Source organism: Podarcis pityusensis (assembly GCF_964106645.2).
Source record: "Podarcis pityusensis genome assembly, chromosome: 5".
Classification (NCBI taxonomy): domain Eukaryota; kingdom Metazoa; phylum Chordata; class Lepidosauria; order Squamata; family Lacertidae; genus Podarcis; species Podarcis pityusensis.
The window spans coordinates 73,679,590-73,706,975 of record NC_138032.1 but is presented as its reverse complement, the minus strand read 5'-3'; the positions used below and the strand labels follow the sequence as shown (position 1 = coordinate 73,706,975).

The 27,386-nt window shown below is 39.6% G+C and overlaps 1 protein-coding gene across 4 annotated transcripts in view; it reads right to left on the bottom strand.

Moving 5' to 3' along the window:
* JMJD1C (jumonji domain containing 1C) overlaps nt 1-27,386 on the bottom strand; it is a 116,185-nt gene that overhangs the window by 34,934 nt on the left and 53,865 nt on the right. For all 4 annotated transcript variants that reach the window (XM_081004852.1, XM_081004849.1, XM_081004850.1 and 1 more), the window contains one exon: nt 19,736-19,849. Coding sequence is in view for 2 of the 4 variants with exons in the window: in XM_081004849.1 (XP_080860975.1) it covers nt 19,736-19,849 (114 nt within the window). In the remaining 2 variants the exon portion in view is untranslated. The remainder of the gene's footprint in view (nt 1-19,735; nt 19,850-27,386) is intronic.

The following is a 27,386-nucleotide window of genomic DNA, read 5'->3' as shown; positions in this document are numbered from 1 at the left end:
TTTTGTGTCACTTCCAGGTTTGGTGCAATGCATGAGTGTGTGGTTGCACACATATCAGGCGCACCTAAAACGATTACTGCCTGTGTAGTCAAATACTTGTCAGGTCTGTTAACTCAGTCCTGTTTTTCTTGAAAACACGCATCATCTTTTAAAGGCATTTTTAAACATCAGAGGAAAAGAAATCCAATCCTACAATACTTACTAATTTTCAAGTTAGTGAAATAAGGCCCAAACTAAACATAGCAGGCCACTATAGATACATTAACACAACCTGGCTGTGCTGGCTGCTCATAAAGTGGTATGTGTGTATTATTTGAAGGAACAAAAGCATGCAGGGGAGGGAAGAACACATTACCTTTCTGTGCTCTACTTCAATAATGGAAATAAGCCAGCCTGGGAGGAAAAATAGCCTAAAGCAATGGAGTGTAACAAAATAAGGCAGGCAGGGTATCATGTAAGGATTAGGGACCTGCCTCTTGTTTTTTATGAGTGGGGAAGCTATGAAGACAGTTGCCCCATCACATCTTGTTTGGCCCTCAGATGGAAAGCAAGTCTGCTTACTTGATTGAAGTTACTCAGTTTCAAACAACAATGTGGCTGCCGGCTACTGTTCCCTACTGCTCTTTATTCAGCTCTGGAGCTCAAAACTGCTTTGGATGGTATGTCTGTTTGAGCCAATCATAAAAAAGCAAGTAGGATTATCTCATGCCTTTTGGTGACAGGCTACTGAAGTATTTTCTACATCAAGGAGTAATATCTAATGAGCATGCAAAAAAAAAAAAAAAAAAGGTTAAAAAAATTATATACTGAGAGAATAAAACAATATACATTTAATAAATAAATAAATAAGCCTCTCCCTATGGGTCTATCCTCTGCTTTGAAAATGTGGAAAGCCCACCCTCCTGGCAGACATCAACAAAACTTATGGAAGGAGGTAGTGCCAGGGATTTATGGGCTTTGTAATGCTTTTATCCAGATGATCCATAATATCTCATCTGCCTTCACTGAGGATTAGAAGAGGCAAACAGCCTACTGCACTAAGCTGACAATTAGATTTGGGTGCTCTAAGATTCTATGAGCCACCTGGATGCAAGACTTGAAAATATACTCACCGTACATTACAAAACAATATTCCATTTTAAAAAATGCTTTAACACATGCACAAAAACAGACAAGTTACTTAGTTAAGACTAGTCAAAATATCCATGGCTTTCCTATGGAAAGAAACATACAGAATCTCTTTGCAGCGAGAAAGCAAAATTGCTGTGTGACGTCAAGGATCAAACAGAGACGAAAGTGACCAAAAAACTGAAGAGATAGCTGTGATGCATACACAATTTAAGCTTAAACCTGCACTATTAATTTCACCAAATGGGCTTTTTAGGGCTGTTTATGTGACTGTTGAAGGTGACATTTAAATGAGGGAGGTGGAAAGAAGCCGTAAGTGACAAAGTAAGCACTTAAATATATGATTCAATAAGAATTTCTCTAGTCCCTAAGCACATCTGGGAGGATGCAGGAAGATGATTGCTTTACAGAACATATGTATACAAGTTCACCGTTTCAAATTATCAGAAATGGGCAGACTGATAGAACTATACATTTCTCAACATTTTTTGGGGGCGGTTGTCCCCCCCTTCTTTCTGTTATTGTACATCTGGGATCAGATGTGTGCTTTCCTGAGAGGGTAGTGTTTTAATTTTTTTGGGGGGGGGGGTTTGGCAAGGATCCCCTAAACTCCTGGCTTAACTAGTTTTTTTCTGCTCAGGAAATCACCTGGCAGAAGAGCCATCATGTAGAACAAAAGAAAGATAATGGGTTATTAACAAAATAGTTAATATCTTCCAGGTGATAAGGGGTGGGGCCCCTCCTTCAGCTGCATGTTAGTGTGCAGACACAAAAGGGTTTAGGTTAGGATTTCAGTTTGCTGGATATGGGTGGGAGGAAAATTCCTTGGAGTTTGTTAGCAGCAAATAGCAAGAAGGGGAACAGAGAACACCATGTGGGTTAACTGTGACAGGCTGTAAAAGATAAAATGGCTGATTTATGTGTTTGGGACCCAAATGATGCTGTGCCTATGAGAGAAGAGATCCTCTAGAAATGTGATTGTGCTGAACTCTCTCCACCTAGACTCAGGTTGTATATGTGTAAATAAACCACATATCATAAAGACAACACAGTCTCAGCTGTGGCTCATTGTCCAAAAGGAAACACAGACCCTGTATACCAGGAACCCCTGGAAGATTACACTGATCAGATATGGGGGTCACATGTAACATTCTCACCTGGTGCCTTCATTATATATATTTAGGCGCCAGGCAAAAATGATTCTCTTTAACCAGGTCTTTGGCTTTGGTGAAATAATATTCTATGTCACTAATCTACCACCCCAAACCAGCTAAAGTTTCCAACTGCTTTTCAATGAGCTCCAAGTAGGATGCATTACAGTGATCCACTCTGGAAGATAGTAAAACATAAATGGCTACAGGGAGGTCCTTATGTTCCAGCAAAGAGCATGACTTGTACACCAGGTAAAACTAGTAAAATGAATTTGTAAATCACCATATATAGCATCAAGGAGCACCCCAAATCGATGAGCCTCCATCTTTAGGTAGACTACAACCCCACATGGTACACGCTGTACACCTATCATTGGAGCAAGTGATCCGTTAAGAACAGTATTTCAATCTTATCTAATGCTCATTGTAATTAGACCTCAGTTTGTGAATGAATCCATGTAGGAAAGGTAGTCCTACAATGAGGGTCCCAGGCTATGTTTATAACTATAGGTTACCAATTACATCAACCATAATCCAAAGAACTGTGAATTGGTTTCTATGAGTCCAATGGGTCTTTGGGAGTTGTGTTTCCTAAACAGAATTTCCTCGGGTCACACGAAAAATTGCTTTTGAAACCAAGGAGAATGTCAAAAGTCACTTATGCTATGGCATTGGGGGGGGGGTCATTTGTTTATAAAGTAGTCATAAATTCCTCTAGCACAAAGCATGAACCTCAACAAGTCTTTAGATGTCAGCCAACATTCCATTGGCACATGTAATGAATTTAACACAAGTTGTAAACTACAACTGTTGCAATTATTGTAAAAAAAAGTTTGAGTATAATGTCTCTACTCTCTGAGAAGCTGCTATGCCAGTACAGAACATGAGAGTTTGGAACATAAAGATATTGTCCAGGACTGTGAGACTCATTATAAAGATGCAAACTTATTGGTGATCACTATGGGCACATGACATCTTCTTTGATGGCAAATTAAAACCTGAACCCTACTAAAAGGCAAGTATTAAAGATGAGACCATTAAGTTTCCTGAGCTCCACAAATTTGAGAATGTGAAACAAATTGCTTCTCAGTTAGTTCTACATAGCCCTCTGGAAGGTTAGGCTCCTACTTTGAATCCAATGAATTTTGTATTCTTTTTACAAGTGCCTTATCTCTTCCCAATAGGAAAAATACTGCATCAATGAAGACTCCTAGTACTTGAGGTGAATAAATTCCAATAGTTTGATGTATTGAAAGAGAGAAGGATGCAGACGCAGCCAACGTTACAGGTTCTGGTGGCATTCCAGTGGAAGGTAGTAAATATGCAGCAAACCATAATCAGTACCAACATTATCTATGGCCTAGAGGTGTTTCATGCAACTACCAGCAAAAATACCAAAATAGTGAGAGTGGGGAAAAGAGTGAGGGATCAGAGGCCTTGTCAGAAGGCCAGTCCCAACAGCACTGCTCCTACTACAATAGGTGTTACTATTACATGGTAATAGTACATGGTGGCTAAATACATTTTTAACTATATAGTCCTTTTTAAAAAAACTTGCTTCCTGCAATTCTGCAGAATAACAACATAGGAATTGTATATTGAAACCCATGTATGTTAGTTGAAGTCCACTAAGAGCAACAGTATTATTATTTGATAAATTCTTAACTCAGCTTGAAGCAATTCAACAGAGACTGTGCCATGTTGTCTGCAATATCAGTACATAAACGTGGAATTTAGTTTCTGGCCCAGAATTCAATATCCTGTTGTGAGCCAGTATGGTATAGTGATAAGAGTATCAGACTGGGGCCTGAGAGACCAGGGTTCAAATCTGCACTCAGTCATGATGCTCACTGGGAGGCCTTGGGTCAGTCACTGCCTCTCAGTCTAACCTACCTCCCAGGGTTGTTGTGGATCCCCACAACACAAGAGAACCACATACACCATCTCCCTGAAGCAAAAGATAGGATACAAATGGAACAAATAAGCAAATATCCTGAGAATCTCTTGTTCACATGAGTGCAGTTGAACAGCTGGTGCAGGCTGCAATAGAAGTTTGGAGCTAAATAAAGCTTCATTAGCTTGCAAAAATAAATAGCCCTCTTTCAACAATGTTGGCCAATGGCCATAAAACCCCATACTCTCACAGCATTTCCTTTTACCTCCACAGTCTCTTGTTTTCATCCTAGTCCCTTGTACATTCCAAGTTCATTGATAATCTCAATCTGAGATGTATTTATATACATACAAAAATAAAATAAAAATGAAAGACCAATTGACAGAATTAATTCTAGAACAGAATTTTGATTTGTTAATTTTGTGCACTGTGCATACAGCCAAAATGTTAACAAACTCACTTACATAAAACAGAATCAGGATTTGGGATCCAAACAAAACCGAGAGAGAGAGAGAGAGAGAGAGAGAGAGATACAGGCTATCAAGATAATTCTTTATACACTCCATAAACTGCTATCTTCTCTGTACCTGCTTAGATGTAGCCATACTATTGGTTTCAATGCACACAGGGTATGCATTTTAAGCATTAATTTTAGCTGCATTCTTTTTCAAAAATAAAGATAAGAAGATTTTGCAGCTCTCATGGAGGTCAGCAGCACATGTCCTTGCCATCTGTGGTCTAATTAACCATAGCTCCCACTAGATACTTAGAGAGGGACAGTTTAAAACAAGAAATGGAATCAAGACTACTACAGATGAGATTCCTTAAAATGTACCATCACTTTCAAGACAAGTGTTTTAAATATACAGCAGCAGCAAAGATAAATATAAAAAATTATTTTCAACAACCTAAATTCACTAACTAAGATATAATTTTAATTGCAATATATTACACATTTTAAATCAAATACAGTTTTGTGGCACTATTTGAGACATTTGATATTTTAGTCAATGGTGAAGTCCTGCAAAGTTCACTCAGAAAGAAGCACTATTTTCTATATGTCATTCTTTTAAAAAACTTTAAGGTTACCTCATCATCATCATCATTTTACATTGGGCTCAAATAATCTGCTGCAATTCTCAACACTTGCTTTAAATCTACTGAAATGAAAACTGTTTAGAAAAGGAAGTGTTGATATTTTTCTTTTTGTTCACTTAGTCCTTTTCAAGCAACAATGAGGTTAATAGCTCTCCCCCAGTCCTTTTCTTGGAAGAAAGAATGGATGGAAAGCAACCCTACTCTGCAAACAAAAGACTAGAATTAATAGATCAGTTCCTGATTTACAGCCTAATGGAAGGTAAGCCATGCACATGAGGAGCAAGTCAAAGAAGCAATTCCAGAGGAATTTGGATCAATAATCAAAATAAAAAAATCCTTCCAGTAGCACCTTTAAGACCAACTAAGTTAGTTCTTGGTATGAGCTTTCGTGTGCAAGCACACTTCTTCAGATACACTGAAACAGAAGTTGCCAGATCCTTCTATATAGTGAGAAGGTGGGGAGGGGTATTACTCAGAAGGGTGGTGGGAATGGGAGATAGCTGAGATGAGCCTGCTGACGACTCTTAACGACTGTAATAGGTCTTACAGGAAAAGGCAAGGGGTGAGAAGGTGAGAAATGGCTTAGTCATGTATAATGGGATAAGAATCCAATGTCTTTGTTCAAACCAGGTGTCTCCATGGTTTTAAGTTTGGTAATGAGTTGCAATTCAGCAGCTTCTCTTTCCAAGACCTATCCTGTAAGACCTATTACAGTCGTTAAGAGTCGTCAGCAGGCTCATCTCAGCTATCTCCCATTCCCACCACCCTTCTGAGTAATACCCCTCCCCACCTTCTCACTATATAGAAGGATCTGGCAACTTCTGTTTCAGTGTATCTGAAGAAGTGTGCTTGCACACGAAAGCTCATACCAAGAACTAACTTAGTTGGTCTTAAAGGTGCTACTGGAAGGATTTTTTTATTTTGACTATGGCAGACCAACACGGCTACCTATCTGTACTTGGATCAATAATGTCACACAAATATACACAACTTAAACCAGGAGTGGGAAATCTTTTTCAGGTCAATGGCCACAGTTCCAAAGTCCGTTTTGGGGCCTAATGCAGCCCGCTGGTCAGTTTAATCCTGCCCCTGCGGCAGTTTATTTCCTGGGGTAAAATCCTAAAAAAACCTCAACAACTTCAACCCTAAAAAAGCTCAACAACTTCAATCCTTTGGTCGGCCCTTCACTTCATCAAATCTGGCCCTCTTTGAAAAAAGTTTGGACACCCCTGCCTTTATGCGGAATTACCAGTGAAACCTTCAGGAGCAAAATGGCAGCGATGAGTGGGGATCAGAGATAAAAGTGGGTGCAGTAATGGAGGTGACTCTTGAGCAATAGGCTACATTCTAGCCATGCAAAACAAACAAACTCACTCTTTTCCTTTTTTAAAACTAGTATCTCCATCCAGGATGTTCACAAATGCAAACTGCTAAGCTAAGCATATGGATTTCTAATAGTATAGACTTAGTGGCTTGTTTCCAGAGAACAGAAAAGGTCACAGGAACCCTAAACAAAGAATGAAATTAGTATAAAACGTGATTTGTGAACAGACAAAATTTCTCCATTTCTGTTCTGGCAAAGTAAGACATGGGATGCAGACCATGAAATCATGTCTAACAAGTTGAGGTGTTTTGGGAGATTGTTATGATTGTCACACAGCAGTGGCTATAACTCGTGTATGTGCGCTTGCTCGCTCGCTCACGTGCAACCCCCAATTTGCACAGGGGTTACGTTCCGGGTCATTGCAGACTTGCATAAAATTGTGTGGACTTGAAACACCCTGTTCAGTGACGTCTTTTATTACGTTTCCGGGTCCCTTCCAATTTCATTGTTTGTTAGAGTTCCTGTGACCTCTTCTGTTATTCTGATACTTTTGGGGACCCCTTTCTTCTTTTCTTTTATTAGTTCCAGGGAAGCCAGCATGCAGAGAACTTCTGCATGTGTGGGATGAAGGCGAAGACCTTTAAACTTATTAAAGGTTGCTGCTATCAGGGGGAAGCTTCCGTAGAACAAAGGTTACTAACTCAGTCTTGCATGCTAGCCACAAATTACACAACCACCTTCTGCCCAGAACTGCTGAATCATCATATAGTTCCATACTGAGAAATATACTGAGCCTACTGTGGTGTTTTAAGTTTTTAAGGTGACTTAAGAATATGTGCAACTTGATCTGTAAACTGTTCTGGGAGAAATGTGCCTAGGGCTGCAAACAAACCCCCAGACATTCTGTAGAAAGACTACAGACTACTCTACTCAGTCCCTATTACCACTGTTTTGCATAAACCCCAAGTCCTTAAACCAGGAGAAGGGAACCTTTTTCAGCCAGACCAGTAGTGGGCAGGGCCAGATGCTAAAATGAGAAGTGTAATGGATGCAACTCTTACCTTTGTACAGAAGGCTATATTTCACCCCCTGCAAAAACCAGAGGTATATGCATATAAACACATCTCTCCATCTCACATCCAAACAAGAAAGTCAAATTATCCCAGTCCAAGGACACATTCCAGTCAGACAAATGCACTTCAGGAGGACATGGAACTGCACTAGTGAGGGGTGTGGTCTAGGGAAAGGGATGTGGAGTAGGAAAAGTCCCAAGTTTGACCCAGAGTGCTGCATTTGACCCCTGGACCTGAGGTTCCCAACCCCTGCCTAAACCAATCCTCTTCAAAGAAGTCTTGCTTCCAGACATTTTCATTCCAGTATACTTGCACTGACCATTAAGACACACTTCCTCCTCTTTCCACACTGTCAACTACCTTTCACTTTCTAGTACTTGAACTGCTAAATGCAGTCCTTGACTATCGCCAGCTCTTTGATTATAAGAAAGTGTATAATTCAATTCTGGAGTCAAACTTATTTGCCACATAAAACACACAATGTTTATAAATCTCAACAGAAGGCATGGATGTATCTTGAGATACTCGTGATGCCACAGATGTTTGGCCAAAATGTTTGCATGGCTCACTCCCCTTCCTCTAAGCACTTGTCTCTCCCCACATTGACCTCATTACCTTAAACTAAGATGTATTAACTTCAATATTTTAAGTTTCAATTTCATCATCCAAATTCTACTTTAACACTTTTCATTACTTTGATCAAAGTATATCTGAAAACATTTAAAGCTGTTAGGAGTCAAATGTTCAGCTGCTTTAGCAACTCCAGAATCAACTATGACACGTCCTGCATAATGCTGGTAAGCATGACTAACTGATTTAACAGGCAACGTAGAAACATAACTGAGGCCCGGGCTTCAAACATACTTGATTTCCCCCCCTTGTTTAAACACACACATCTTGCATCAATCACACAGTCTGCCATTCTGTTACATAGCCAGGGACTTACTGGAAAAGAGACTACTCTTTTCTGTACCTTGGGGACGGGGGGACAGAAGGCACAAGTCAGATCTCAGCTTTGCTGATTACTATTTTCATCTCCAAACATTTTTGTGGTCTATTTTTTGTGATTTCATAGAAACAAAATGTTAATATTCTCCCTGACCTAGATAAAACAGATTATGTGCTGCTGCTATACAGCAAATCCATTCTCAGTGGTACTAGCAGCTGCACACCTGGGGCTGGGGAGAATCTCAGCCATTTTATTACCATTTGAAAGAATTCTAATTAGGAAATATATGATTGTGAATATTTACTGGTCAGAGGAACTATCACATTTCACAATTAATGCCAGGAATTAATTAACAGTGCTTTGTGGATTATCCAGTTGTATTTTTCTTGTACATAACCTTGTAATAGGTGGTTATTTATATACCACCTCTTACCACCTTGTAGACGGTGATGTAAAGCTACTGTTTTGATGTTTACAAGGTACAGATGTTTGTCCCTTGATTTATAAAAGTATTTATATATCAAGGGCCAAATTTCTACACAACAGTAGCTTATAATCATCAAAACAAATACTATATTGTTGGCTAGTAAAGTCACCATAATTTAAATGATCTGAATTTGCATCCTGATGTTTATTGTTTGTTCATTTTTAAATCCCTTCCTGTCTGTCATCAGAAGTATTAAAGTTACCTGAAAATTACTGTATACCATATTTCCACACATTAGACTAAAATAAATTCAATTCTACTTTGACCTTTTTAATTAATCTACAACTTTCACATCTTGAACTTTCATTACTAAGATTTAGCTACTGACTATATGTACACACGCTGTCTCTCTCTCACAGGGATGAACCATGTTAAGCACTTTTAAGTCCTATTTCATTTCAACACGGAGTTAAGCATTCTTTCATTCTCACTCACTGAAATAAATTGAACTTGGAAGGTGGTCAGCTTTGGATACGCCTGTGCTCTTTCTTCTCTAGTTTACAAATTAATAACAAACATAAGGAAAGCTTGTCAAAGACATACTATCAAGGACAGAATTCCAAATATAACATTATAAATACAAAAATGCAACACTAATGGCCTCTGTGCCAGATTAAATACAAAGACATCACACTACAAGCATAGCACAAAGCAAAATTTAAGTCACAAAACCATTTTCATCTGGTGCCTAAAGGACAGTGGAATAGGCACAAGGCAAACATGGTTAGGAACGGTGCTCCATAATTGGAGTACTGCTACAGAAGATAATCCGCCTTCAATAATTACCTATTGGTCCTTGAAAGTGGGAATACTTAAAGTAAGGCCTCAGCTGAGGATCTCTCAGTATATCTTCATTTGAGAGAAGGCAGTTCTTCAAATATTTCAGTGCCAAGTCATTTAGGGCTTTACAGGACAAATGAGCACTTTGAATTCCATTCAGAAAGAAATGGAAAGCCAGTGGAAATTTCTCAACAGTAAAAGATGATCAACCAGCAGGTCCCACTTAATCTGACCACTGGCAGACCTACACATAATTTATTATAGTAATCCAATGGATCCAAGGCATGGTTTCATTTCATGGGAAATTAAGTCACCTCAATACTTCTTTATGCGTCTCCAGGCGCTAACAGCACTATTATGTGTCCCATAATGGTTTAGCTGGGGGGGGGGGAGATTTAGCAAACATTCATAAAACAATGGTGGAGAGGTCACAGTTCTACAGTTAGTGCTGTTGAAAAATTCTCAGAGATTAATCAACAGTGTTTAAAACCATACAAAATAGAAAGCAACTATGCTTGCCTACTTCCCAAATATAAGCCGCACCCTAATGTAAGCCACACCTTTAGAATTGGGGGGGGGGGGGGGAGAAAAAATACTTGAATATTCCTCACTGCTCCTGGCTGCATACTGGGTGGGGGTGGGGAGCACTCTTGAGCTGCCACTGTTTGTCCCCGCTCCTGGCTGCATACCGTAAGGTCACAAATATAAGCCACACTTTAACTTTTCAAAGGTCGGAATTTGGGGGGAAAGTAGGTAAAGATATGGATTATTGGATGTGTTTTAGTGTTTTAGTTTTTTTGTTTTTTTTTGCTGTATTGTTTTTTTGTGTGTCTCTTTTTATCTATTGTAATGTATGTTCTGTTAATTTTTTTATTATTTTCCTCTTCTCTTTTTTTTGTAATCTTTAAACTTCTAATAAATATCATTTTTAAAAAAAGGAATTTGGGGGGAAAGTGAGGCTTATATTCAGGCCAATATGGTACTTTAAGCACTAGAAATAGTATCTGTGTCACAGAAATGCGTTTACATGGTAACAGAAGAAATAACCAACTGTGTATATCCCTGGTTATTTTACTGGAGGTTTTTGTACTGTATTTTATATTGTTTACTGAAATAGGCTCTTTACAGTGAAAGAAACTCCCTCCCAAATATACTGTTTGTGATGCAGGACATATTGACCAGCTTTTATTCCCCTCCTACATGAGCTCTGCAGGTGCGGCTTTCTTCCGATTGAAGTGCTGAGTGTTTGAGGACCGGGACATTCGCAGGGAAACCAAAATGCTTGTTTACAAAGCTATTGTACTACCAACCTTACTATATGCTTGTGAAACATGGACCACTTATAAACAACATCTCAAACTCCTCAAAAGATTTCATCAAGTGTCTCCGAAAAATTGTACACATCACTTGGGAAGAGAGGCGAACTAACACCAGTGTACTGGAAGAAGCAAAGATCACCAGTGTTGAAGCAATGATTCTTCAACATCAACTTCGTTGGACTGGTCATGTTGTGCGGATGGCTGATTATCGTCTTCCAAAGCAACTACTCTATTCCAAACTTAAAAATGGAAATGCTGGTGGTCAACAAAAGAGGTTTAAAGACTGTCTCAAGGCAAATCTATAAAAAATGTAGTATAAACACTGACAACTGGGAAACACTGGCCTGCAAGCGCTCCAGTTGGAGAACAGCCTTTACCAAAGGTGTCATGGGCTTTGAAGACACTCGAACTCAGGACGCAAGGGAGAAACGTGCTAGAAGGAAGGCATGCTTGGCAAATCCACACCACTATCAACTCCCACCTGAAAACCAATGTCCCCACTGTGGAAGGACGTGTGGATCCAGAATTGGCCTCCACAGTCACTTATGGACTCATTGATAAAACCATGTTTATGGAAGACAATCTTACTCAGCTATGTAAAGGTAAAGGTACCCCTGCCCGTACCGGCCAGTCGTGTCCGACTCTGGGGTTGTGCGCCCATCTCACTTAAGAGGCCGGGGGCCAGCGCTGTCCGAAGACACTTCCGGGTCACGTGGCCAGTGTGACAAGCTGCATCTGGCGAGCCAGCGCAGCACACGGAAACGCCGTTTACCTTCCCGCTAGTAAGCGGTCCCTATCTATCTACTTGCACCCGGGGGTGCTTTCAAACTGCTAGGTTGGCAGGCGCTGGGACCGAACGATGGGAGCGCACCCCGCCGCAGGGATTCGAACCGCTGACCTGACGATCGGCAAGTCCTAGGCGCTGAGGTTTTACCCACAGCGCCACCCGTGTCCCTGGGTACTCAGCTATGAGTGATCGCCAAAGAAGAAGACATGTGTGAAGCTCACATGATGGACTCTCCTTCATTGGAAGTTTTTAAGCAGAAGTCAGATGACCATCTGTCTTGGATACACTTTAGCTGAGATTCCTGCATTGCAGGGGGTTGGATCGGATGACCCTTGGGGTCCCTTCCAACTCTACAATTCTATGATCCTGTGTCTCTAAAGTTACATATCAAGCAATTTAGAGTGATATATCTGTTCTGGCGATGTATGAAGAAATGAAGAAACAAGAGAAAAGGGAGGAAAACTAAACTCCAGAAGACAAGGTGATGGTTAGGTGATGGCTATTGTGGGGAAAGAAATTAATCCTCTGCTCCTCAGTCTGCATAGTTTTCCCTCCCTCTTTTCATGTATATCAGTGGTAGGAAAGCTCTGGCCAACAAGCCTATTTGCTTATTTATACAAGATTTCTTGCTGCCTCTTCACTGTAAGGTCCCAGGAAGAGTTACAGCGATATTATCATACAATTAAAAGCAAGTAAAACAGTTTATGTACAGTTAGAAAAACAATTCCTAGCAAAATCAGCACAGTTAAACAGAAGAGATAGGTTCCATAACAATAAAATCCTTAACTGTCAAAGTCTGTAATGACTGCAGCCATTCAAATGTTGCATAACAAACGGTAGGTATGCCAATGAATGTACATAATGCTATGTTCCCCTTAGTTAGCCCAAAGGTAAAGAACAGAATTCCATTAAAAAGCATACAATAAATATGACTTAAGGTTTTTTCATTTAAAATCCTGTCATGAACACTACCTTAAACTCCAAATGTAAAACAAAAACTCAGGATATAGTATTTGTATAAAACTTTAAATTTCTAGACCTGACAGTACAAAGAGCAGCCTGAAAACATGTGAACAGTGCTAGGGGAGAGGTGAATATGATATGTAGGAATTTGAGTGTCCTGCATAGCTCTCTTTGCCTCATGACCTCCAGAAACAGAATATATGCAGGTCACAGGGGCAATGAATCTGGGTGGTGACATTGCTACCAGCATGCACACACAGGTTTCTCTAGTTTGTGTAGTGCAAACTTACCTAAAACAGTAGTTTCACCAGCAGAACACTCCCCTCTCTGACCAAAAGGAAGAATTTTTGAAATTGCTTTCAATAGGCTTTCTTTCTTTTCTGTATTACCTCAGTAAATGTTAAGGAAAACAGATCAGCTTCACAGAATACATCAGCAAAGATTGTAGCAGATGTGAAGGGGGGGGGGGGACATGAATCCAAAAAACAACCCTCACACAAAATCCAATTTAAGCCCAATTTTTCTTTTTCTCACATTCCTGCTGGAAGAGATTCCTGAGGAATACACTACACAAAATAAAAATAGTCCAGTAAGTTCACAGTTAGGGACAGGTCAATGTGAATATCAAAATGCAAGGAAGCAATAGTATGGCTGCAGGAGAAAATGGGAAACAGGCCAACAGCTCTGCTGAGAGTCTAGTGGCCTTTGTCTCTTCTCCCTCAGCTGCTATCCAGAAGCGGCCATCCTACTATTGCTTCTGTGGGTTGTTGTTTTGTTTTAATTCCTGACTGCCTCGCTTAATATTATTTATACTCTTCCTATCAAGCACATTATTGGGGCAGCTTACAATGAAATATTGAACGCACGGCAAAATACAAAACAGAAAGCCAAAAACAGCAAGTTCATAGAAGCAGCATACGTATCAAAGTAACAAAAGAAAAACAGAGGTGTTAAAAGGACAGTGAAAATCAAATCTCTTTACTCTGTTCCCATTGCTTTACTGCTTTCCTACTCCCTTTCCCTCTCAAGGTTGTGTTCTCATTCGTACCACAATCTTTCCTTCCTCTTGTTACTCGGAAGAAAGTCCTCGAGTTCAATGGTACTGACTCTCATGTGCACATGACCATCACTCATTGGCATAAAGGAAACCTATTTATCCCATCTCATCTCATCCAAACACAGCCACTGCCTACAAAGCCTGCAAGAAATAGCTCATACACCACCACACTGCTGATTTACTTCCTCAAACTAAACTCTAAAGGTTTTCTTGTTAGGAGCTTCCTTGATAACTATCCATAATATAGATATAACCAAACACAGGCTAAAATGACTGCCAAGCAAAATGCTTACATACTGTTGCATAAAATGCAACATATTCTCTCATATATCCACTTCTGACTTTCCAGAAACATTTGCTTACGTTTTTCAACAAATCAAGTTGTAAGAAAGTTATTTTCTTCTAGAAAGACAAACATCCAGGTGGTGATAAATTACACATGCCTCATGTGAAGTTTCAAGCCCAATTTAAATATGCAACACAGCCATATGGAGGTTGCTGCATGTGGCAAAGTGTTTGTGAAGTTTCCTAAGCAATTCCAGACATTTTCTCCCCACAAAGTCTTTTTTTTTTTTTAATGAGGTTTTAAAGTAGCATAATGAAAAAAAATCTAGAATTGTATACGAAGTTGTAACCTGGCTGTCCAGCCACATGCTCCATTAAACTGTACGTGAATGGGTCCTAAGGCGTTGAAGAAATGTGTTCTCTAAAATTAACAACCTAGATTAAAATACCAACTATATGAAATTTGTAAAAACTACTATTTAAGTAAAGAAGTGTCCAATACAAAATTTGAAAGAAATATTTTTGAATAGAAATGATACAACACTCACAGAAACTATGTATCATCTTCAAATAACCTGCAACTCGCAGTTCCAAGAACTTTTATAGAACTGTTTTGGGCAGCTTATTATCAATTTAATAATAATAATAATTTAATTTATATCCCTTATATTATTATTATTATTATTATTATTATTATTAAACCATGGGCATAGGCATGATTTATTTTTGGGGGGGCAGGCTTTATGTTTGGGAGGGTAGAATCAAGTTATCTACAATGCAAATCATCAGTTAGTTAGGTATTATTATTAATTTACTTGATTTAGAGAGGCAGCTCCCCACCCCCACCCCGGCTATGCCCATGCTATATCAAACCACCTGATAATGACATTAATTCAAATTATACAACAACAGCAACAATTCAATTCACATCCTTCCCCTCTTCCCAAAGGAGCCTAGGGCAAGCAACTCCTACTGTTCCCAACAAACATTGGCATAAGTTTGGGTTTTTGCTTTAAGATTCCTGTGATATTAAGGGATTGGCACTGACCCTGCAGAGCAGATGGCCAGGAGCATGTTTTTGGTCTCATTACAACAGCTATCACTTACAATGTAACTTGGAATACAGTGACCACCAACCAAGCTGCCAGCATCAACCTGCTTCCCTCTCCTTGTCTCCCATTGTCTTAAAACCTGGACCATAAACCAAACAGTCAAGGCTGCATAGAGAGATTCTAGTTCCTGGATGATATAGGAATCCAATCAAACCCAAGTGTCAAATTACTTAAGTTTTATTAAAGAAGACTAGAAAGGGGGGGGAGGGGGGAGAGAGAGAGAGAGAGAGAGAGAAGAAAAGAACAGGAGTGTTTCCAGTGAAATAAGATGCAACAGTTTAATGGTCTACCTAAATCTATGTTGAGCAATTTAACATAGCAAAAGTATTTTTGTGGTAACCCAGGGTCACACAGTTTGTGCCCAGGGAGTCTAAGGATAGTAGGAGAATAACAAAGAATGCAGGGAAAACAATCCATGTTTTAGGAGGGTGATAAGTGACAACAGATGAAGTAAACCAGCAGAATGGAGGGCTGCCTGGGGCTTGGTGTATACTGTATGTAGGCAAGTAAACACCAAGAAAGTTGATTAAAGCCAGGAATCACCCTGACAAGGGGAAAGATGGTTAATCTTTCCCAGTGAGACAATCACGTGGATTTAAAAGAGGATTGTTTAATATGTGTCATGAGATGCTTCACATGATTTATTTTTATTTATTTAAAAATATTTATAGGTCCCCTTTCTGAGAAAAATTCTCTTATGGCAGCTTACATAGTAACGACTTAAATTACAGCTTCAACAATAATAGAATAAAAATACACTACAATATTTTATTATTTAATTGGACTTGTTAGTTGCTTTTAAAAAAGCGAATACAATCTCCAAGTGACTTACAGTATAATTCAAAATTAAAATCAATATAAAGCTAAAAATATCTTCAGGAAAAGAAAGGGCTAAGCAGTAAACCCTACACAAATCTGAAGCGGAGTCCCTAAGATGGTTGGTTGGCGCCTTGTACACCTCCTTCTGGCAACTCCTGCAACCAGGTTGGTGCCAGATGTATTGCTCATCAGTGAGGTTGAGAATGGTTTTTTGTTTAATCTTGGCAATGCAGAACCTCCATACACACTGCTCAGGCTTGCGCCCCGGAGAGGTCACTTTGGTGCTACTAATGCAGTGGTTTGACTTCACCCCTGAAGGCACACTGCATTGTCTCTCAAGACAAATGGATGCCAACAAGGACATGAAAAAGCAGACTAACATACCTTACCCACTAAAAGAGGCCACACAATGTCTAAATGCATCTGGCAATCAAATTCTGCACCAGCTGTAGTTTCTGAACCATCTTCTAAGGCAGTCCTGCATATAACATGTTGCAGTAATCTAGCTTAGAGGTTACCAGAGCGTAGATAGCAGAGTTTAGGTCAGGCATGTCCAAAGACCGTTTCAGGGGCTTGCTTAATCCGCCGGTCTGTTTAATCTGGCCCCTGTGGCAGTTTATTTCCTGGGGTAAAATCCTAAAAAAACTCCACAACTTCAACCCTAAAAAAGGTTAACAACTTTGGTCCTCATGGCCCTTCACGTCATCAAATCTGGCCCTCCTTGAAAAAAGTTTGGACACCATTGGTTTAGGCTGTCCCTCTCCAGATAGGGTGCAGCTGGGCCACCAACTAAAGCTCATGGAAGACACCTCTGGTTACGTACTTAATTCGTTCTGGAGGTCCGTTCTTAACCTGAAACTGTTCTTAACCTGAAGCACCACTTTAGCTAATGGGGCCTCCTGCTGCTGCTGTGCCACCACTGCGCGATTTCTGTTCTCATCCTGAAGCAAAGTTCTTAACCCGAGATACTATTTCTGGGTTAGCGGAGTATGTAACCTGAAGCGTATGTAACCCGAGGTACCACTGTACTGTCCCTCATCTGAAAATCACAGACAGGGTGGCTCACAGAATATAAATACAAAATGAGAATGCAAAATACAGATATAAAAAACCCAGTCTATTATTGTGGCAAGACATCATTTCAGTACTGCCACATCTGCAGATATAAAGGAGAAAAAGTACTGTATGTCATCAGCATATTGCTGACAACTTGCTCCGAAATTCTGTATGACCCCCCGCTCCTGTTTCATGCTGATATTAAACAGAATAGGGGATAAAATTGAACCCTGAAGAATCCCACACTGAAGGTTCCATACAATACTCCCCAAGTGCCATTCTCTGAAAACGACCACCCAAATTGGATCAGAACAGGGCCAACCCCCCCCCCCCCCAAGCTCATACAGCCATTCCAAAAAGATACCATGGTTGATGGTAAAAGCCACTCGAGAGATCAAGCAGAATTAACAGTGACACACTTTCCTGAAGTTCTCTTGGTATACCAAGAAACCAAACAGGCACTATAAAGTGGGAGAGGGCGATCATGTCAATGTTATGGGCTTTTGGCATATTCCACAAACCTGCCAAGGATTCAACGGGAGCACCAGTTACATTCTACTAAACACCCACACCAACAAGCTAGGAATGCTAACAACAGTAACACATGCAGTCCAGAATATAAGACACAATTTCAGCAAAGCCATCAGCTAAAAGCAGAACCATAACTAATAAAAAAGTTGTGCAAGCATATATCACTTGAAACAAACAGGTATTTAAAGCCATCCTGAAGGACCAGTGTGTGGCAGCTTTCTGGACATCTTGTGGCCACAGATTTCAGAGTAGTGGGGCCAACCACAGAAATGTTCCTGCCCTTCATGTTTACTAATTTCACTGATAGTGGTGGCGGGCAAATGAGGAGAGCCTCCCACATTGATCTTAATATAAAGGCAGGTTAATATTGGTGTAGATGGTCCTTCAAATAATCCTGACACAAACTACTCAAGGCTTTAAAAATTAGAACCAGCACTTTAAATTAGGCTCAGAAACCTAGTAACCATAGAATCACAGAACTGCAGAGTTGGAAGGTATCCTGAGGGTCATCTACTCCAACCCCCCGCAATGGCAATGGCAGATGGCCACCCAACCTCTGCTTAAAAACTTCCAAGAAAGGAGAGTCCACCACCCCTTGTGGGAGTCTCTGTTCCACTGCCAAACAGCTCTTATGGTCAGAAAGTTCTTCCTGATGCTTAGTCGGAATTTGCCTGCCTTGCTCCCTTCAAGACTTGAGTAGCTGCATTTTTAACTAGCTGAAAAGCAATCAAAAGGCAGCCCCAGAAAGAGTGTGTTACAGTAGTCAAGTCTGGAATTACTGTGGCTAGCACAAAGCTCATCAGATAGAGCCACAGTTGGCACACCAGCTGATGCTGGTAAAACACACTCCTGGAGACTGCCATCATCTGAGCCTCCCTTTTGGTTAGCACAGAGTCCAATAAAATTTTCAAACTGTCTGCTCTTTTGGAAGAGTGCAACCTTATTTAAGAAGAGCTGAAAAGCACCTTCCCATACATGGCTTCTAGTTATGATAGCCAAATATATTGAATTCTTAAAGCAATAGGCTTTCTTGAAGCAGGTTCATGTCACAATTCCTCTTAAAATTAAAATCCTAAGAAACCTGTTGCCAAAAATCCTGCTTTTGCTTTCAAGTAGACACATATCCCAACCAATTAGTGAAAAATATACTAATACTGCAGAAGCAAAAGAATCACAAATCAACCATCCTGCGGTCCTTAAATGGGACAATTCCAAAATAGTTTTGAGACTGCAGCCTCAATCAACTGACACCTTGGTGATTAACACACAGAGAAATAAGTTTAATTTTTATCAACGAATGACCAAGAATAATGTCAAATGTATTTTATAAAGCAGGGGTGGCCAACTCCCAAGAGACTGCGATCTACTCACAGAATTAAAATCTGGCAGTGATCTACCCCCTTTCAGGTCAAAGTTGTTGTTGTTGAGCTTTTTTTTTAGGGAGGAGGAAAGCCCGGGATTTTTTAGAATTCAACCTAAGCTCTAGGGACAGAGGGGAAAAGCCACCCATCAACAGATTGCTGGGGAAACAAACAGCCTCACTGAGTAAACTGCGTCTTCCATTCTGCAGATTGTGCAACAATGGAGGGTGGGGCGAGGCCAGATTCTATTTTACCAACACTAAGGAAAGGGACCCAGCCATAGACAGTAGATTGCAATTGACCTCTTGGACATCCCTGTTATAAAGCTAAGACTGCGACCAGAGAATAGCTTTAGGCTAATGAGTTATTCCTAATACTAAACTGCTGTTTTTTCCAGTATATCATTAAAATCTTTCCCAGATGTGCCACCAGGTCCTAAGAGAAGACCATTCCGAGAGCAGAAGTATCACAGATAGCTGCTCAACATCAAATTAGAAGAACAACTATATGCAATTCAATTTAGCCAGATATGTTAGTTTTAGTAACAACTGTTTTCCTTACCTGATAGGGCTGAAAGGCACTATCTTCCGCTACAAAATCCAGCTGTTTGTCCACAAGAAATTCAACTGCAGTGATAGAATTGTACAAACTTTTCCCAACCAATGGTTTGAACGTCTGTGGACAAAATAGAAGTATTTAAACATTATGCTTTCTAAAGATCAAAGCATTCTATTTTTAAATTTTGTTCAATAACTATAAAAATAAACTTATCAGCTACTTGGATATAATAGTATCTGAATAATTATTCAGATCAATAATTACATGCCCCCCTTTTAAACAGTAATATACTTCATGCATTATTTCTTTGGGAAGATTTTCGATCTCATTCCAAAAACAGGGCAGACTAGCATCACAGAATGAAATTGCTAATAGAAAACGGTTGAAGACAAGCTTCTGTTCCCCATATCTGTGCATTTTCCACCATATAATCTCTTTTCCTCTCCCCAATATGTGCTTCTGGCAGTCTATCACCATGCCCACTCTGCCAGAGTGCACTGTGTCATCAACAAATTGCTAGATTTGATAGTTTCTGTGTTTTCAGCACATACAAGTAGCGAAAAGAAGCCTATAAAAAGAGAACACATGCACAAGAGGCTGTTGAGGTGACAAAAATAGGCTTAACCCACCATAAAATTCCTTCATCTGCCCACAACAGATGGGACAGACTGAATAACAACTTTAGGGCAGTCTGAGCAGGAAGGTGGCAACTTCTAAATTACAAAACAGGAAACAAGACTGACCATTGTAGAATCTTTTGGGCCAAAGTTTGTGAAATGATAAAAGAACCCGATATAAGGAGTTTCCTTAGCTACGATGATGAGAAATGTAGAGCATGGGCACCACATCAGCCCTCTGCAATTCACTCAGAATCTCAATGGCTCCATCCATATTTTGATTTGGCACACTGTTGGGGGGACGTGTGCACGCGCCAGGTTTCTATAGAAAACATGAACAGTGTCTCTCAAGGGGGTTTCCTAGGAAGGAGCATGGTGTTGAAGAGAGTTTGGTTATAGAGGTAAAGCCAAAGCCACCTTTGCTGAGTGGAATATAAAGCTTGGTGGTTTGGACTGGTACCCTGGAGCTCAGTTTTACAAGCTGTACCATTTCCCCAAGCGACAGGGAGATACTGACGCAGATACAAGATGGTAAGCAAACAGAAGGAACAAAAGAAGGTCTTTCTTGTTTTCTGTTGTGTTTTTCCTGCCTGAGGGGGAGAATGAAAAATGCCATTGCTGCCTAGGTTTCCTCCCTTGGTTTCAAATAGTACAGGCTAGATATGGCAGTGAACACGAACAGCCCATCAGCTCCCAACTGTTGTTTTTTTTAAAAAACTGTGAAAGATACCCAGCAATATTTAGATGTGGTGTTCAACTACACGATAGGGTTGCAACAAAGGAAGTAGAACTTACAAATGGACTAGAACATGGGGATCAGAGAGCATGTTCAAGATAATGACAGGCAAATTACTGGTATGTTTATTACATTCAACTAGAATATACAACTAGCATGTATTAGGCCTTCAATGCTGCCATGTACTATGGCCTTCAATGCTGCCCATTTCAGTTATCATTTATCTGCCAATGTAACAGTATTTCTGTTCCAGAAAGAAAACACTTCTTGATTTTGAGGCACAGAAGAGAGATGGAAGATCTGTCATTAGTTAAGAGACAAACTAAGATAGACTCAGGGAACCTTTTTGGTCCATCAGTTTATTTTCTAGGCTTCTCACGCCACTGGGCCACCAGAGTAAGCTTATGTAGAATCACTTGCCCTGACTATGTATATGAACAATAGCTTTCCATGAACTCTGGCATCCTTTAGCCATATAAACCACTCGTGGAGTACAATACTATGTCACAACTAGGCTTCGTATCACTACATGACAACAAATGGCCCCAAGCACAAATTGGTTTGAATGATGAGAAGATAACGTGAGCATACAGTAAGATAACACCACGCTCCACATATCCTGAAAAGTACAAGTATTTCTTGTAGGCCAAGGAATTGGAAAAATACTTTTCAAGCAGCTAGGAGGAGCTCCCAATTAACTTAGCCTTTTGTGCATTTGCTTTTGTTTTATTATGTGTTTTGTGTTTTCATTTTGTATTTTGATGCTGTGAATTGCCCTGTGATGTCCAGATGAAGGACAGTATAAAAATTTATAAAATTAAATAAAATATATAAAAATATATTTAAAATTGCCAGTAGCACCTTAAGAGACCAACTAAGTTTGTTCTTGGTATAAGCTTCGTGTGCATGCACACTTCTTCAGATTTTTTATTTTTTTAAATATTTCGACCATGTCAGACCAATATGGCTACCTACCTGAATCTATAAATAAAAATGTGTACATGCATCACAGAAGACGCAAGTAACATATGTTGGAAGGCTTTATGTACATGCCATCATGTTACATATACATTTTATCAACATGAATGTGTTTTCCCATAGAACAGTAATTTCATAGTTGCTAATCTGAATAGTGTTAGCATAATCCTGGCAGATGTCAACTAAGATATAATTTTTTTGACATTAAAGGAGGGTCATAGGCATTTGTAGCAATTCTTTAGCTGGCTAGGTATACCTATTTTAGAATTCCACAAGCAGTTTAAAACACTTGTTTAAACAAACAAACTCAATTTAAGAAGGTAGAGCAGAACTCCTGTTTGCGAACTTAATAGTCAGAAATGAGTCTAGTAGTTAAAAATGTTCCTTGTGTTCAGCTGTTTTCCCCACCTCATACACCACAATAATTCACATCCAGCTTCCAGACACAGAATGGATGCAAAGATAAACAAAGTAACAATTTTGAAATGTTACCATGGAAACCCCCACAGGGACACAAAATCTGCAGGCTGCGGGCCAAATAAACTCCTTACACTGCTCTTGGGAAGGCATTCTGTTCTCAGTAGATGGCCCTATAAAAGGTAGAATGGCTCAGCCTGATTAAAAAAAAAGCAAGCAAAAACAAACATTTCCAACCAGAAGTCCTTGAGGCAACACTATTACAAGGACACCCCTTCCAAATAGTATTAAATAGCAGTTTGCTTACAACTTTTTCTTCAATTGCTCAATTGAGCTGGTGTAAGGCGAAAAAGATAAGAGGAAATTAATCATTGCTTTCTTTAATTCTAACACATTTGCTGTGTTAAAAACAAAAAGGTTTTGAAGGCCTTTCAATTACGTACTTCAAAACTTCATAATTTCCCTTGGATAAATGGGGAAATTGACAACTTTTAGGTTTGTGGGTAGTTAAAGCTAATTGTCACTGGAAACAATATCAACATACAGATCAATAAATAATATTTTGGTTAGTGTGCTGCACTTGATAAAATCTGCACTACTACTATTTTATCGTACTTAAGTACCAAACTCTATCTTCCAAGGCTGACTTCATTTCAAAGATATTTGCCTTATATGGTGTAGTTGTTTAATTCATATATATACTACTGCCTGGAATAACTTGGCAATCTTCTTAAAGCTTCTTATTAATGGAAACTTTGTGTGCCAATTAAAAAAACACCTAAAGACCTGCTAGTAACTAAATTAGTAGGCAAAATTCAAGCCACCTAACATACCATCTGCTCATCCACTCTGGTCTCCCTTTCCTATTGATTCCATGTCCTACTGTCTCATGGCCTCCAAGGTTCCTCCATTCCCTTTTCACCAACATCAGTTACTCCTGTCTCTAGAACTTGTGTAAGATATCCCTCACTAAAAACTGTTATTTCATGATCCTCACAAAGCTGCACTGTTTTTCAATACAGGTAACTCTTATCTTAAGCGAGTTTGGTCCCGGGGTCCAAAAACACAGAGATTCAGCCCCCCGGAATCTCCCCCCCCCCCCAGGTGCAAGGCTGCTTGCCTGGCTTTGGAAACGTGATGTGAGGACTCTTGACATGCTGCCTCCTGGTGCCTACCCAAAGCCATGAAGGCCCACAATCACAGCTGTGCATGGGTAGGGTAAATAAATGGAGAGTGGGTTTCTTCCTCTCTCCATTTATTTATTTATTTTCCTTCCCAACCGTGCAAAGCTGCGATCGTATAAATAAAGTAAGCGGAAGATGTGTATTACCTGTATTCTATTCTGACCTCCCCCAGAGTCAGTTATTCCGTAACATCAAAATGCTCAGCCAATTAAGGAAGGGGATGCTTATTTATCTATGTGTAAGCATCAATGGTTTTAAAAATGTTTAAAGCCTCATTATTTGCTTCTAGCTTCTAAAACATTCCAGGTGAGCTGCAACAAGTACCGTATTTTTTGCTCTATAAGACTCACTTTTTCCCTCCTAAAAAGTAAGGGGAAACGTGTGTGCATCTTATGGAGCGAAGGCAGGCTGCGCAGCTATCCCAGAAGCCAGAACAGCAAGCGGGATTGCTGCTTTCACTGCAAAGCGATCCCTCTTGCTGTTCTGGCTTCTGAGATTCAGAATATTTTTTTTCTTGTTTTCCTCCTCCAAAAACTAGGTGCATCTTGTGGTCTGGTGCGTCTTATAGAGCGAAAAATACGGTATCTAATAATATTTAACCATTAAATCTGTAGGTAGCATTTTTTAGAAATGGGAGGTGTACAAGGTATAAAACTGACAGGAAACTCAGGCAGTTCATTTTAATAATATGAGAATATTACTCAAGCTAATCAGGTGGTTTGCCTTTCCCATGAGATTTAAGTCATTTACTAATGTGAAAAACACATTCTTTAGAAGACGTGACCTCCCTCACCCTCCTTTCCTTGCAAAGGTCAAAGGGTTCTGAGAGTAATGTTAAGCAACTAGTAGTGCTGGCTAAAGTAGAAATTAAATTTATGGGATGTTTAGGTGTAATTACCGAAACAATCATGCCCAAGCTTGCTCCTCTTTGCCCTAGTTTTTAGGGTGCATTTTCATACATTCAATGTATACGTGGGGAAACCATGGTTGTTTATGAACTGGCTTAACCATAAAAACAGAAATAAATCAAAACACATGTATCACTTTATATGTAAAGGTTATGGCATACTGTTAGCATGGATTTTATGTAGTAGCTATACAGTACCTCCTTTTCCAATTCAGGATCGGAATAGGCCACATGTTTTAAGTGGCACCCCGTATGCTCATTTTTCACCTATGATGCATGCTGCATTAAAAGAAACAGACCTCTGTGAACCCAAGTAAATAATGACCTATACAGGTCTACCATAAATTTATATTTTTGCTTCTTCTGTCTCTGGATTCTTTAAATCAATAAAATGATATTAATAAAAACACACATCTATCATTCTACAAGTTACTTTCATTGCCTTAGGAAGCTGTTGTCAAAGATACTGTGAACCAGATTGGGCTACAGACTATTTTTAGCCCTACTGCAAAATGCCATGTTAAAAACAAGGGACAATTTAGAACCAACTATCTTTGCAAAAGAAATAATAAAGGGGAAGCGAGAGAAAGGAAATTTCTGCTAGTAGGATGAAGCTATCTGTATTACTATTACAACCTCCTTTTTATACTAACACTCAGAACAACAGTCTTGTTTGGGTCTCCATGCAGAACTAAATTCCATTCATATGAGAAAAAACAGACCAGCCGATACTTCTCTGAAAGACTTTAAAAAAGCAAGAGTTCCTAACACAGAATTCAGCTGCTCAGTATCTCCACTCCCAACTCCTGACTCTCCCCCCCCCTCTCTCTCTCCCATTTTGATTTCCTGTCTGCAGCAGGAAATATATTTACTTAATTGCAGGAGGTGTTGTATCATTCTGCGTCGTCTACCAGTCCTTTCAGAAATAATCTTAGAACTGTTCTTAATTATTCTGTGATGTTCTGTAATTCAAGTAGATATTTACTACAGATTTTTTTAAATACATTTCTTATTCAAACTTGCTAGAATTCAAATTAAGAATAATTTAGGCACTTGAGAAAGCTAGCAAACAAGGTTTAGATCCTAGATTTGTATCCTATCAAATGTTGAAGCCACTGGAAACAAAATAATTACAAGTTTTTAAAAGATGAGGAAGCAGGGAATGAGGTTTGACACATTTTTGCTATATTCTTCTTTAAATATCCAAAGGCATACACTGTTGACAGAACTTTTAAGTAGCTTTTATTAATATAAGGCAAGATTTAGAAATCATTCATAATATATGGAGAGCTACAACGCTAACCTTATTTTACTTCAAAGTACCTTTCATTAATATTTAAAATTTTCACAAGACATGCCAGCCAGTAAGTAAGCGATTTCTAGTGCTTGTCGCAATATAGAATTCAACACAAATATATGTACAGGGAACAAAATCTAACCTTACAATTACACAAATTAGAGTCTCTCCCCACCTCCCCCACCCCAAGAACCTAGGCTTGGCTGAGCAGATTACAGCTCTCTTTGTCATCAGCAATGTGTGTGTTAACGACTAAGAAATCCTGCAACTGAAGCACTTACTGCGTTCCCAGATCTGGGTCATGATAATTTCTGCCAAGGTCGCTTACATAACAAAGCAGTCTTCAAAGATACAAAGGAACCGTCAGCTAGCAGTCCATAGGAGAGAAAATGTCTGGAACAATACTTTTTCGCCTGCACATACACTGCCTTACAGCCGAGCAGACACGGAAAGGAGAAGCTATCCCTCTGCTTACGACATGTTGAAAGAAGGGAAGAGGCGGTGCTCTGTGAACTGTAACTAATCCCCCGTCACAGGTGGTGATGGAGTCACTTCCAGCACGAGTCACATTACTGATTACTCATTTGGCTGGGCTGGCCAGGGAGCATGGGTCATAATTTTAACTACAGACAAAGCCAGACTAGAGGAGAGACTGGCAGCTCAAGTTTAATATCCCCGTACAGAAAATGCAGGTATCGGGTTTCCACTTTCCTGAATTACTTACAGACTATTCAACGTATGTTTACTCAGATTTTAGTGAAACTTGTTCAGAGGTAAATTCATGTAGGATCACAGGCCCAGCAAGAAATGGTGCATACTGTATATAGGGATTCCTCCCCACACAGGGGAAGTTCTGTAGCCCAAATAATCTAGCAACATAGTTTTGAACTTTTACTAGAGTGCAAGTCTCTAAACTGTGTTGTTATCTGCTCAACTCTTTGTGTCTCATTATAAAGAGTAGTGTAATTTGGGGACAACCAAACTCCATTTTAAGCTGCATTACAGCAGCAGTTTGACTTCACTCCCAGAGGTGCACACCATTGTCTCTTGAGACAGACGGATGCCAACAACAGCCAACTGGTGCTTTGAGCTCCTTGGAGGAAAAGCAGGATGCAATTTTGACAAACATTGGGACTGGAGTTCTATGCAGCTGTTCTACCTACAACTTGGCATTGGTTTGTTTATATTAATGTAGCTTTGGAGGAACTAGCAGATACCAGGGAGCCAAGGATGACAAAGTCAATTATTCCACTGTATGTTTGTGTGTTGGGGCCACGTCTTAAATTATAAAACCAATTTTAAATCCAACACATTCTGAAATACATTAAAACAAAGGGAAAATATTGCTGCACTGGGGGAGGGATTTATTTTTTTTAACTGAATTAAATAAAAGTACAATGCTCTAAGTCTTTAAAATAAAAAGGTAGAGTGTAAACCTTTTAGCTGGCCAAACTGATTGTCAAGGCAAGTAATATGCTGTGATGCCTCATGGCTCCAAAATACATGTGATCTAAGGGG